A 13,166-nucleotide genomic window follows, 5' to 3' on the forward strand; every position below is an offset into this window, starting at 1 on the left:
CTTTCAGTCATGTCCCTTGCCATCCTTGTTGTGTCCCATCCAGTCCTGGTTGTGTCCCAGCTTGTCACCATCATGACCCAAAGTGCCCCCACCCCAGGAGGTGGCTCTGTGTGATGGGGACTCATGTCCCATGACTGCGTGGCTCTCATCATGTTTCGCTGTCTGTGGTGACACTGGTGGTGACACAGTGCTTGGTGACACCAGCCAGGAATGTTGTCCCAGGTCCCCTCATCCTCATGGGGTATGAAGGCCATGTGGTGTCCCTGAGGGTCACCAGCAACCAAGGAGCACCGAGCCCTTGTGCCACCCACGTCCCTGGGATGTCCCCTTGTCCTGCCAGCAACACCTGACCCCTGTGTCTGCACGGGCTCTTTTATTTGGGATGGGGCAGGGGCTGCAGCCACGGCCCTGCCCGGCCCCTCCCTGCCCACCCGCCAGTGCCACCGGTGCCCAGCAGGCCCTGCCCGCCAGACCCTCCCTGCTCCACCCAGCTCCAGGGGGGCACTGCAGGGCTCCACTGACCATGGGGACCCCCTGAGCCCCCCTCACATCCAGCCCCAGTGGGATGGGGTGGCCAAGGAGGATCCCCCAGGTGCCCCTCCCTTGAGCCGGGTCACCGCGCTGCCCTCCATGGAGCCACCACCGAGGTGACACATGGCCAAGTCCTTCCTGGAGACGCTGCTCCATCAAGTCCCCACTGCCAGGCTCGTGCCCGCACGTGTCCCCAGGGTTTATCCATCAGGGAAGATGTATCCATAGTGGTTGAGGATGTGCTCCACCACCTGGTTCTGGAAGACCATGTGCATGGCCATGTTGCTCTCCTCGCTGGCCGGCCGCAGCAGCGTGGGGCCGAAGACGATGGCGACGCTCTGCACCGACATGCGGTTCTCCTCCTTGTGCTCCACCACCCTGTGGGACAGGGGACGTGTCACCAGCATGGCCCTGACCCTGGGGCTGTCCCCAGAGTCGTGTTCTGCCTTCCTGCACCGGGTTGGGTTTGGGGGAACAAGGGGGTGTCACCTGCAGAGGTGTCGGAAAAGGACCTTCATGGTGTCATGGTGGGCGGGTGGCAGGGACAGCACCAGGTCCCGGATGCATTGGCCCCTCAGGGACAGGTCCTGGATCTCTGCCAGGGAGGGAGGGCACGGTGGGGCGCTGGCTCCAGCAGTCACAGCATCCCTGTCCCCACCCCCATTCCCATCCTCATCCCATCCTAATCCCCATCATCCCCCCTGTCCCAGTTCCTGTCTTCATTCCCATCCCTTTTCTATCTCATTCCTGTCCCCAACCCCATCCTTATACCCTTCTCCATCCCATCTCTATTCAATCCCAGTTCCCATCCATGTCTCCATCTCATCCATTTCAACCCCATCCCATACCTATCTCCACCCCCTCCCCATCTCATCATCCCATCCCATCCCATCCCATCCCATCCCATCCCATCCCATCCCATCCCATCCCGTCCCTGTCCCTGTCCCTGTCCCTGTCCCTCACTGATGGCAGCGATGAACTTGTCGAAGTGGCTGAAGGGGACGAGTGGCTCTGGCAGCTCCCGCAGGAAGAGCTTCAGTGCCCCGGTGACAACGTGGATGTCCTCCCAGCGCCCGTCATCCAGGTCCAGCTGCTCGTCTGGGGGTGGAGCAGCATCTCAGCTGTGCCCAGAGCCCCAGGGATATGTGGGTGGTCCCTGGCTGCCCCCTCCCCTGTCCCTCTGCCCCATTGTCCCCCACTGTCACCGCGGGTGACCGTACCGTGCTCCACCTTGTAGCGCAGCTTCTGGATGGTGGCCAGGTTGCCACTGACCCGGTACAGCCCATCAATGTCCAGACCTGGGCAGATGGAGATGGGGGAAAACTTCCAGTTAAACAATCCACACTGGGATGGGACATGAGGCACTCCTGAGGGAACTCTGGGTCCCCGTGTGTCCCTGCTGTCCCCTGGAGGATGCCCACAGCCAGGTGGCACATGGTGACAGTGCCAGTACAGCTGTGTTGCTGCCCGCAGCAGCCGGACCAGGCTTCCAAGGAAAACCCAAACATCCCACGTAGGCTGTCCCTGGATCTGTCCCCATGCTGGTGTCCCAGGCTGTCCCTGCCCCCTGTACCTCTCCTCTCCACGGTCCAGATGCACTGCAGGACAAAGCGTGGCACCGTCCCTCGCTCCCGCTCGCACAGCGCCAGCAGCGAGCAGCCAAAAACCTGGTCTGGGAACACAGCAGGGACATGAGCACGGCCAGGGGACACCAGGAGGGTGGCTAGTGGGGGACAGGGCTGGGGACAGAGGGACTTGTTCCCAGCAGGGTGGCTGGAGGTGATGGGACATCATCAAGATGTTGGGTCAGGCTTGGGCTTGGTCACTCAACCCAGTGTCCCAGCTCCATCCCTGGCTGTCCCAGCTCCATCCCTGGCTGTCCCAGCTCCATCCCTGGCTGTCCCAGCTCCATCCCTGGCTGTCCCAGCTTCCCCCTTGGCTGTCCCATCTCCATTATTGACTGTCCCAGCTTCCCCCTTGGCCATCCCAGCTCCATCTCTGGCTGTCCCAGCTCCATCCCTGGCTGTCCCAGCTCCCTCCTTGGCTGTCCCAGCTCCATCCCTTCCTGTCCCAGCTCCATCCCTGGCTGTCCCAGCTCCATCCCTGGGAATCCCAGGTCCCCCCTTGGCTGTCCCATCTCCATTACTGGCTGTCCCATCTCCATTATTGGCTGTCCCAGCTCCATCTCTGGCTGTCCCAGCTCCCTCCTTGGCTGTCCCAGCTCCATCCCTGCCTGTCCCCTCCCACCCTGCACCCTGCAGACATCCCGAGGGACTCAGCCCCATTCCAGCACCCACCCGTGACAGGCCCTATCCCTACACCCCATCCCACTCTGGATTTGCCCTCATCCCAGCCCCGTGCCAGCACCCCCCGATCCCGCCCCGCACACCCACCCTTGATGTAGCCCCTCTCCCGCAGGGACTGCATCGTCGGCCGCCTCTGCAGGAACTTGCGGAGTTTGTTCCGGACCCGGTTGGTGTCACTCTCGGCACTGCCCGTCGCCTGTCCTGCCGCTGCCGGGGACACGGGACACATCAGCTCCGCCCCCAGGGTCCCCGCAGGGTGGGTGGCACTGCCAGGCCCCCCGTGCCCATCCCGGGCGCTCACCTGCCCTCCGCTCCTCGCCGCCCCCCAGCTTCTCCCGGGAGCCGAACTCAGCCCGAATTTCGGCCTCGTCCTCTGCGGAGATGTCGGAGCCCTGCGGGAGCGGCACCGTGAGACGCCGGGCCCGGCCCCAGCCCCAGAGGGGCCGTGGGGGATCGGGGCCCCGCTCACCCTGCGGCCGATGCTGTCGGCGATGGCCTTGTGCCAGGCGGTGATGATCTGCTCCGAGTCGTGCTGGATGAGGAATTCCGAGCCCTCCCGCGTCCTCAGCTGCCGGAGCGACAGGCAGAGGTCAGGGAAAGGGCACGGGGCTGCCGCAGCCGGGCGGATTTAGGAACCAGGATGTGGCTGAGCCCGGCGCCAGCTGCGATGGCACCAAACGGTGCCGTGTGCGGGGAGCTGGAGCGGCTGGAGCGGCTCCTCCCCGTGCAAAGCCCCTCCGGGAGCCAGGATGTCCCTTGGAGGCCTCTCTGTCCCCATCAGAACGGGACAGTGACCAGCAGTGCCACTCCCTGCACGCCCACCCTGGCACGTCCCCAGTGTCCGCACTGCCATCCCCTGAACTGGGCAGGGGTGGCATTGCCCTGTGGGCCACCTGTGGACCCTGGGGTGTGAGCAGTGTCCCTCCTGCTGTCACCTGCTCACCTCCAGGACGTTTTTCTTGCTGGACTTGTCCCTGCCGGCCCAGGTGAGGGTGGCCCCGCGCAGCTTCACTGTGTGCTCGGGGGTGGTCAGGGTGCTGGGGTGCCTCTGTGGGGATAAGGGGATGAGGGTGGCACCTGCCCACAGGGGACAGGGACACCGGGATGCTGCTGGGGGTGTGGGCTGCCCTCCTCCAGAACAGGCAAGGTTGCCAGATGTCCTTTGTGGGACCCCTCTGTCCCCTCCTGTGGTCTCTGCAGGACTAGGACATGGGTGGGGCGAGGGTCATGGCCACCAGCTTGGGGACAGTCAGTCCTAGGGCTGCCATCACCTCGAGGGACATTCCCAGCCCTCCCCAGGGACCCCGGGGGGGCTCCAGCTTTGGGGTCCCTCTCAGTGACACTGCAGGAATGGAGAGGGTGGCTGCTCCCAAGGAGGAGGATTTTGCAGGGGGTGAGCATCAGGCTCACTGCTTCTCCCCACGCCCTGGGTTTTGGGGTGCTTTGGCCACCAAGAGCCTCTGCACCCCCAGCCAGAGCCCCGAGCCCCCGAGGTGGGGCCAGCACTGTCTCCCCAGCTGTGGGTGCCCTGACTTCCCCCTCTTCGCTGTCACCACAGGGTGTTGCAAGAGCCACGGCAACTTCTGCATTTCTGCATCCGGACCTGGGCACTGCGGGGGGAGGAGCTGGACCCGGGGGCCGGCTCTGCTTCCTCCTGCTGGCTCCCACCAGCTCCAGGTGCTCCGACACTGCCACCCCTGCAGGGAGTGAGGGTGTGCTGGGGGGTGAGCTGGGGTCCCTGTGCTGGGGTCCCTGTGCAGGGCACCTGTCCTGCCCTGTGGGTCCTGGTCCCATCCTTCAAGTGCTGACATCCCCCACAGTGCTGGGGTCTTATTTTTTGGATGCTGGTCCTGTCCCCTGCATGTTGGCCTCAGCCTATGGGTGCTGATCCCATCCCGCAGCTTCGACCCCATCCTGTGGATCCTTGCCCTGTCCTAAGGGTGCTGATCCTATCCTGCTGATGCTGACCCCATTCTGTGGGTGCTGGTCCTATCCTGCTGATGCTGACCCCATTCTGTGGGTGCTGATCCTATCCTGCTGATGCTGACCCCATTCTGTGGGTGCTGGTCCTATCCTGCTGATGCTGACCCCATTCTGTGGGTGCTGGCCATGGTCCCCCTGCTCCAAGAGCCTCTGCACTCCCTAGACAGAGCCCTGAACCCCCACCCCAGAGGTGAGGCCAGCGCTGCGTTCCCTGTGGGTGCTGCCCCTATCCTGCACACATTGGCCACATCCTGCGAGTCCTTGTCCTGTCCCATGGGTGCTGGCCCTGTCCCATGGGTGCTGGCCCTGTCCCATGGGTGCTGGCCCTGTCCCATGGACACTGCTCCCATCCCACGGGAGCTGCCCTGCCCCAAGGCACTGGGGCTCTTACCAAGGCACTGGCAGCTGAGTGCTTGGAGTCCTTGAAGAAGGTGAGGATTCCCCCTTCCAGCACTGTCCAGGAGGAGCTCCAGTTCTTCCTGGGGAGGGGAGCAGGGGTCACACAGGGATAGCACAGCCCCTTTTCCCTGCTGGACTCGTGTCTCCAGAGGCAGGGGACACCAGGATGTCCTTACCGGAGCCGCTTCCCTCTGTCCACTGTCTTGGTCCTGTTGAGCACCCCGGCTTTTTCGAGGCTTTTAAACTGGAAAGTGAAGATGGGGGTGTCAAATTTGGCCCTTGCTCTGCCTGGTGCTGGGCTGAGGGCAGGCTGGGTGCTCCTTCCTGGGTGCTCACCTTCTCCTCCCTGCTGCCTGGGGCTGGTGACACGGGGCTGTGCCAGGCGGAGAGCCCGCTGTCCTGGCTGGAGCCACTGCTGGCCCGCTCGTGGTGGGATGGCACCTGGGCAGGGAGGGGTCAGGTGAAGCCTGAGGTGCCCCTGGAAGGAGGGGCTGGGCTGTGCACCCACAGCACCCCAGAGCTCCCACAGGCCCTGCTCTGTGGGCTTGTGAGGATGTTTATCCCTGGCAGTCACCCCTGCCTGCATCTGTCCCTCATCTCACCCCCATCCCCAGTGCTGTTCCTGTCCTTGTCCATAATCCATCCCTGTCCCCATCCCAGCTCCTACCCCTGTGTTCATCCCTCTTCCATTTCCTGTCCCTTTCCCTGTCCCCATCCCTGTCCCAGTCCCTGTCCCCATCCCTGTCCCGTACCGTGTCAGGGGCGAAGTGCTCGGGGTAGAACACGAGTCCCTCGGGGTGGCCATGCCCGTACCAGCCTGGGGATGAGCCCAGCTCCTCGGGGCGCCTTGGGGACAGGCACAGAGACGCCCTCTGGTCATAGGAGCCCACAGGTGAATAGTCCTCCTCAGGATAACACTCCAGCTCATCTGGAGACAGGTCTGGATAATCCGTTTCTGGAGTGGGTGGCTGGAGAGAAGAGGAAGTTCAAGATCTTGTGCCCAACCAAGAGATCTGCATCTCTGCGTGTCGCCCAGGTGGGCGCTGCCCCATCTCCATCATCTCCATTCCTATCTGTCTCCATTCCCATCTCCATCTCAATCCCTGTCTCCATCTCCATTCCTATTCCTGTTTCTATCTCCAACTCAATCCTGGTACCGTTCTGTTCTCCATCTTCATCTTCATCTTCATCTTCATCTTCATCTTCATCTTCATCTTCATTCCCATCTCTGTCTCCCATCTCCAACTTCCTCCCCATCTCCACCTCCATCCCATCCCAGTCTCCATCTCCATTCCCTCTCTTTCTACATCCCTGTATCTGTTCCCATCTCCATCTTTGTTTCCATATTCATCTCCATTTCATCTCCCATCCTTTCTCAGTCTTCAGCTCTGCCTCCATTTTCATCCCATCGCTGTTTCCATCTGCAGTCTCATCCTGTCCTACACCCCTGGATCCATACCCACGCCCATCTTCACCTGTCTCCATTCCCATCTGTCTCAGTTTCCATCTCCATCTCAATTTCCATCTCCATTGCATCTCCCACACCTTTCTCAATCCCAGTCTCCGTCGTGTCTCCTTTTTCATCCCATCCCTGCCAGGATGCTAGGATTTTCATCTCCATTCCTATTCATGTCTCCAATCCCATCCCTGTCTTCAATCCCATCCCATTTCCATTGCCATTCTTATTCATGTCTCCAGTCCCATCCCTATCTTCAATCCCATCCCTTTTCCATCTCCAATCCCATCCCTGTCTCCATTCCCATCCCTGTGTCCATTCCCATCTAATTTCCATCTCCATTCCCATCCCATTTCCATCTCCTATCCCATCCCTGTCTCCTAACCCATCCCTTTTTCATGTCTCCAATCCTATCCCTGTCTCCAAACCCATCCCTTTTCCATCTCCAATCCCATCCTGGTCTCCATTCCCATCCCTGTCTCCAATCCCATTTCCATCTCCATTCCCATCCCTGTCTCCAATCCTATCCCTGTCTCCAATCCCATTCCATTTCCATTTCCAATCCCATCCCTGTCTCCATTCCTGTCCCATTTCCATCTCCATTCCTATCCCTGACTCCAATCCCATCCCTGTCCCCAGTCCCATCCCTGTCTCAAATCCCATCCTTTTCCATCTCCATTCCCATCCCTGTCTCATTCCCGTCCATGTCTCCAATCTCATCCCTGTCTCCAAACCCATCCCATTTCCATCCCCACTCCTATCCCTGTCTCCAACCCACCCAATCCCATCCCTATCGTCAATCCCATCCCATTTCCATCTCCAATCCCATCCCTGTCTCCAATCCCATCCTTCTCCAATCCCATCCCTGTCTCCAATCCCATTCCATCTCCATCTCCATCTCCATCTCCATCTCCATCTCCATCTCCATCTCCATCTCCATCTCCATCTCCATCTCCATTCTCATCCCTGTCTTATTCCCATCCCTGTCTCCAATCCCATCCCATCCCTGTCTCCAATCCCATCCCATTTCCATCTCCAATCCCATCCCTGTCTCATTCCCATCCCTGTCTCCAATCTCATCCCTGTCTCCACTCTCATTTCCATCTCCACTCCCACCCCTGCCTCCGCCCCACCCCAAGCCCTCCCCGCGCCTCGCCGGGTGCTCACCCTCTGCTCCATGGGACCGTACCGCGTCCCCCCAGGGAGCCTCTCCCGGGGGCTGCCCGTGTCTCCTGCACTGGGGGGGTCCCACGACGTCTCACCTGTCACCGAATTATAGAAAAAAGTCTGTCCGCTTCCTTGGTCCACGTGCTGTTCCCACGCGGGGAGCTCCGGGCTGTGTGCGAGCGAGGAGGCGGGAGAGGCGCCGGCACTCACTCCGTCGGCCGCCTGCCCGAAGGGACAATCCCACGTGGTCTCTCCCGTCACGGGGTTGTAATAAAACAAATGTCCACTGTCCGTGTCCGTGTGGGTTTCCCAGTCCGACACGGAGCCGCCGGGCTCCTCTGGGGCCGAGCTGGCGGCGGCCTCTGCCCGCAGCTCCTGGATGTTGAGGTAGATGGGATCCGGTGTCTCCTCTGATTCCTTGCGTGCCTGGGGGAACACGGATGTGTCACTGCTGAGCTGGGATGGCACTCCTGGGATGGCACTCCTGGGATGGCATTCCTGGGATGGCATTCCTGGGGTGTCCCCACTGTGGTGTCCGGGGGGCCGACGGGTGAGGCACTGAGGGGTCGGATCCTGTCCTGGCTGCTGGGTCACCAAAAGTGACCTGGGCCCCCAAAAAGTGTGGGGCAGGAGGTGCCAGTGATGGGAGGCCAGGAGGTGGAGAGGGGCACCCACAGCACCCAGAGTGGGGCAGGGAGCACCCACTGGCACAGGAAGGGACATTGAGGTCCAGCACTTGTGTCACCTGCTGCTGGCAGCACCCTCACAACCAGCACCATGTCACTGGTACCTGCACGACCTGCTGTGTGCAGCACTGCAGCAGCACTGCAGCACTGGCACCGGTGTCACTGCATCATCAGTACCTGCATCATCAGCACCCACATCACTGGCACCCATGTCACCCACATCATCAACAACTGTGTCCCTGGTACCTACTCATGCAGCACCTGTGTCACTTGTACCCGCATCATCCACACTTGCATCACTGGTACCTGCATCACCCCCTGGATTCAGCACCCACATCACTGGTACCTGCATCACCCCCTGGATTCAGCACCCACATCACTGGTACCTGCTCTCCACAGCACCCACATCACTGGTACCTGCATCACCTGCTCTCCGCAGCAGCCGCAGCACTGACACCCACACCATGAACACCCACAATCTCTGCACTGACACCTGCGGTCCCAACACCTCCAACCTGCTCATCCTCTGCAGCCCCAGCGTCTGTGCCCACCCCTCTGGTGGGCACCCCAACACTCACACCCATCTCACCCACGCTTGCACCCCAGCGCTCATCACCTGCACCCTGGGACATTTCCAGCACCCACAGCCCCGGCCTCCCGCCCAGAGCCGGATGCTGAACCAGACAGTCCCATCACCACATCCCAAAATAGCACCCCCAGCACCAGCCGGGCTGACCCCTCCCGTGGGGACACCGGGGTAGGGGGATGTGTCCCCTGGGACCAGAAGGGTGCTGCCAGCAGGGAACCCCCTCCTGTCACCCTTTGATCTCCCCAGCTTTACAGCCTGAGTCTGTCACTAATGGCTGTGGGGACAAAGGTCCCGACTGCAGCCCTGCCCATCACCCCGAGGGAGGTGACAGTCGGTGCACTGTCCTTGGGGACACCCTGGATCAGAGTGGGACAGCAGCTCCATGACACCTCTCATCATCCCCCTATCACCCCACAACCCCCCCACCCTGGTGAGCAGGGCCAGAAACTACTGGGGGTCTGCCCTCGTCCTGGGGACAAGGGACATGGGGGTGGCAATGGGGCATCCCTGGCACCGAGCCCCCCCAGCACCTCTCTGTCCCCTATGGCTGCATCCCTGGGGGTTTCTCACCCCGGGGGGGTACTGTGTGCCCCCTCCCCACTTTGGGATGAGCATTGTGGCACCCTCCAGCACCCACAAACCCCCAGGGAAAGCCGAGGGGGAGCCTGGCAAGGGGTGACCCCAAAACACCCCCCTGTCCCCTGGTTGGGAGCACCCTTGGGTGCTGCCTACCTTCCCCAGGTGCAGCATCTGCCGTGCCCTGCTCCAGGCCTGCCGGGACCCCCCCGGCAGCTGGTCACCCATGGTGGTGACACCGGGGTGGGGACCCCGTGGGGACCCCGTGGGGACAGCGCGAGGCCCCGGTCCCGCCGCTGGCGCCCTGAGCAGGGCCCTGCACCCACCGCGCTTCCTGCCGGGGCTCGAGGAGCGGAAGAGACGCCCAGGGCGGAACCGGCTCCTCTCGGGGCTGTTGTCACCCGGCACCCACAACCTGCCACTCGTCACCCGCTCCAGCAAAGCCCAGGCCACCCAGGAGCTGCTCCAGGGTGATGCTGAGCAGGAATTGCACTGGGGGGATTTTGGGTGCCCTATCTGGTGTCACACTGCTCAAACGGAAGCTGATCTGGAGCTGCTGTGTCCCCACAACACTGGGACCATCCCATCCCATCCCATCCCATCCCATCCCATCCCATCCCATCCCATCCCATCCCATCCCATCCCATCGGGTGCAGATGGCGGCAGGACCGATGCCACCATGGTCCTGCCATGCCCGATGGTTTTGGCCCTGGTTGGATTTGGGCAGGAAGGGGAATGTTCCCGTGTTGGCACTGGGGTTGGGGACTGTGCTGGGTCACCCCCAGAGGGGCACAGTGGCTTTGGGTGTGCAAAGGGCACAGCTGGGGGCACAAGGTATAATATGGGGTGAAAATGAGGTGAAAATGGGGTGGACAATGGGGTGTAAACCACAGCCCCCCACCATCAATACCCCATTTCCTCCAGCAACTCCCCCAGGTGCACAATCCCTCCAGCCCCCCTGGAAGTGGGGGACACCCAGGCTGGGGGTGCTGCAGGTGCCCGGGGTCACTCCGAAGTGAGGGGCTGGGGACAAGCGAGGAGTGGACAAGGTCGGGGGTGGCCCCACCCCTGTGCCGGCGCTGCCTCACCCTGTGCACCCCGGCCCGCCTTGGTGGCCGGCGGGGACCCCCACCCTTGGGTGCCCCCTCGGGGAGGTGCAGCCCAGGGGGCGCTGGGCAGAGCCTTTTGCTACTTACAGGCGTGGGGTGAGCGTGGCTTTGGGGTGTCGGGGCGCCGGCCTGTGCCGGGGAGCACCCAGCACACACCTCGGTCAATGGGTGCTGCGCCCAGGTGAGGCTCCCGCCCCGGCAGGGAGGAGCTGCCGCGCTTCCCTGTTAACCCTTTCTGCCTCCTCTCACCCCGGAACGCTCAGGGAGCCTGAGGGATCACTGCAAAACACCCCAGAGACCACGGGGTTCTGCGGAGTAGGGCGCTGAGAGAGGCCAGGGGTGCCCATGAGGGTGGAGGCACGGGCCTGGGCCTGAGGGTGGACGGTGTGCGGGGGTGTCCCTGTGTGAGGGGTCTCTCACACCTTCAAAATGATTAATTTTGTCAAGCCCCAATGGTGGGGTCACCCGCAATTTGTCCCATGGGGTCAGTTCGGTGGGGAGACTTTGGGGGTCCCAGCAGTGGCTGTGGGGCCGGGGTGTCACCCCACTCTGTGCCGGGGGTCACAGGCCATGCTGGGGGGACACGGCCACTGAATCAGCCGAGAGGGCAACGCTCAACACCCCCACCCGCTAACCCCCCCTCAACGCAGCCTCTGGGGACAGCAGCGGGGATGTCACCGTACCTGAGCCGCGGGGCCGGCCCCCGGCCACCTCCTGGCAGCGTCCCTGTCCTTGCCGGGGGCGCAGAGGGTCTCGGAGCGGCTCTTCCCGAGCGGCCGAGCGTGTCCTGGGTGGTCCCCGCGTGTCCCCATGGCAGCAGTGGCACCGCGAGGTGCCGGTGTCACCCGCGCCAGGTCATCCAGGGAGTGCGAGGGTCTCACGGGCTCGGCCGGGTGTGGGGTCAGCCCCGGGAGGACCCGAAAAGAGCTGAGTGATGGTGGTGAGTCCCTTTGGGGCACCGAGTCTCTCCTGGGCACCGAGTCCTTCCTGGGCACCGAGACATTCCTGGGCACCGAATCCTGGAGCACCGTGTCCTTCCTGGGCACCGATTCCCTCTGGAGCACTGAATCCCTCTGGAGCACCGAGTCCTTCCTGGGCACCGAGACATTCTTGGGCACCGAATCCTTCTGGAGCATCGAGTCCCTCCTGGGCACCGAGTCCTTCCTTGTCACCGAATCCTGGAGCACCGAGTCCCTCCTGGGCACCGGGCATCCTCCTGCCGGCTCCCCCGGCTCGGCGGCGCCGATGAACCGATACTCGTAGGCTGGCGGGGGCTGAGGGACGAGCACGGCCGGCTCTGTCGCAGCGTGTCCCGATGGCGGGGGGTCAAGCGGGGCTGGGGCAGCGATGGGCGGCAGCTCCTTCACGTACTGGGCCGGGATGTAGAAGGGCCGGGCGTCCCCGCTCCTGCGGACGTGCCACCAGTGCGGGTTGGTGCGTTTGAGCAGCACATAGCGCTCGTTGGGTTTGATGGAGACCAAGGTGCCGTCCTTGGCGCGGTACTCGAAGCCGTACTCCACCAGCACCAGCGCCTCCTCCGCCGGCCCCGCCGCCTCCATGGCCTCCCCGCGCCTCCGCCTGCGGGACACGGTGCAGGGGAAGGTGACGGCAGCGCCCAACCCCTCCTGGGCCGGGCACCCCCTAACTCAGCTCCCTCGGGGTCCCCGCTGAGCTGCCGCCCTACGCGGCGGGCTCGCAACCCGCCCGAACCTGCTGGAACACCCTGGGGTCACCGCCACCATCGCTGCCCCCGTGCCCCAGACCCCAAAGGCACCGAGCCCCAAAGGCACCGAGCCCCAAAGCACCGAATCCCCGGTCCCCGCTCTCACCTGCGGCCGGCGCTGGGGCGGGGGCGCGCCCGCGGTGCCGCTCGTGCCCGCGCCGGGCCGGTCCCGACTCGCCCGGTTTCCGCCGCCGCCTCGACGAGAGACGGGGCCGGGCTGCGCGGCGGGTGCGTGCCCGGCCCCCGCTGCTGCTCGGGGTGCTGGGCGCGCCCTGTCCCCTCGGCGGGCGGGACGGGACGGTGGCGGAGGGGACCCGAGGAAACGGCTCCTCGGGAGGTTCCTGCCGCAGGAAGGGCCCAGCCCCGCTGCTGCCGGATCCGGCACGGCCTCCCTGGGCAGTGGGATGGGGACCCCATTAGGGGGGCCCCGTGGGAGCTGCCCTGCCCTGGATTTTGTCCCCGTGCACCCCAGAGAGTTCTGCTGTAGGTGGGCACATCCCAAGTCCTCCAAGCACAGGAGTGGTGGGGAAAACAACAATGGGAGAAGCTGACACTAGTGGGGAGCAGCTGGAAAGGAAAATGGGGAAGGGACCCCCAACCACTTGTCCAAGTGAAACCCTGGAGGATGGGCAAGAAGGATG

General features: G+C 63.3%; 1 protein-coding gene across 1 annotated transcript; it reads right to left on the reverse strand.

Annotated features, from left to right (window-relative positions):
• Window positions 1-445: 445 nt before the first annotated feature.
• On the reverse strand, window positions 446-12,369 carry ARHGAP27 (Rho GTPase activating protein 27). Its single transcript, XM_063179125.1, has 15 exons — window positions 11,486-12,369; window positions 7,843-8,268; window positions 5,972-6,187; window positions 5,556-5,660; window positions 5,396-5,463; window positions 5,212-5,299; window positions 3,781-3,885; window positions 3,307-3,405; window positions 3,139-3,229; window positions 2,925-3,044; window positions 2,105-2,203; window positions 1,752-1,829; window positions 1,495-1,629; window positions 1,021-1,126; window positions 446-909 (listed from the first exon to the last, which is right to left on the reverse strand). Exons 1-15 carry the CDS (start codon window positions 12,359-12,361, stop codon window positions 732-734), a joined length of 2,790 nt encoding a protein of 929 aa, XP_063035195.1. The 5' UTR covers window positions 12,362-12,369; the 3' UTR covers window positions 446-731.
• Window positions 12,370-13,166: the final 797 nt, after the last annotated feature.

The sequence above is a fragment of the Melospiza melodia genome, chromosome 30, assembly GCF_035770615.1.
Source record: "Melospiza melodia melodia isolate bMelMel2 chromosome 30, bMelMel2.pri, whole genome shotgun sequence".
In the NCBI taxonomy this organism is placed as follows: domain Eukaryota; kingdom Metazoa; phylum Chordata; class Aves; order Passeriformes; family Passerellidae; genus Melospiza; species Melospiza melodia.

What these genes read in the sequence shown, in the direction of transcription:
- ARHGAP27 (XM_063179125.1), bottom strand. Translation starts at nt 12,361, where the DNA reads ATGGAGGCGGCGGGGCCGGCGGAGGAGGCGCTGGTGCTGGTGGAGTAC. An exon ending in GGGCCGGCCCCGCGGCTCAG is followed by an intron (nt 8,269 to 11,485) that starts GTACGGTGACAT and finishes GTGTTCCCCCAG; the next exon opens with GCACGCAAGGAATCAGAGGA. An exon ending in ACTCAGCTGCCAGTGCCTTG is followed by an intron (nt 3,886 to 5,211) that starts GTAAGAGCCCCA and finishes TTATCCCCACAG; the next exon opens with AGGCACCCCAGCACCCTGAC.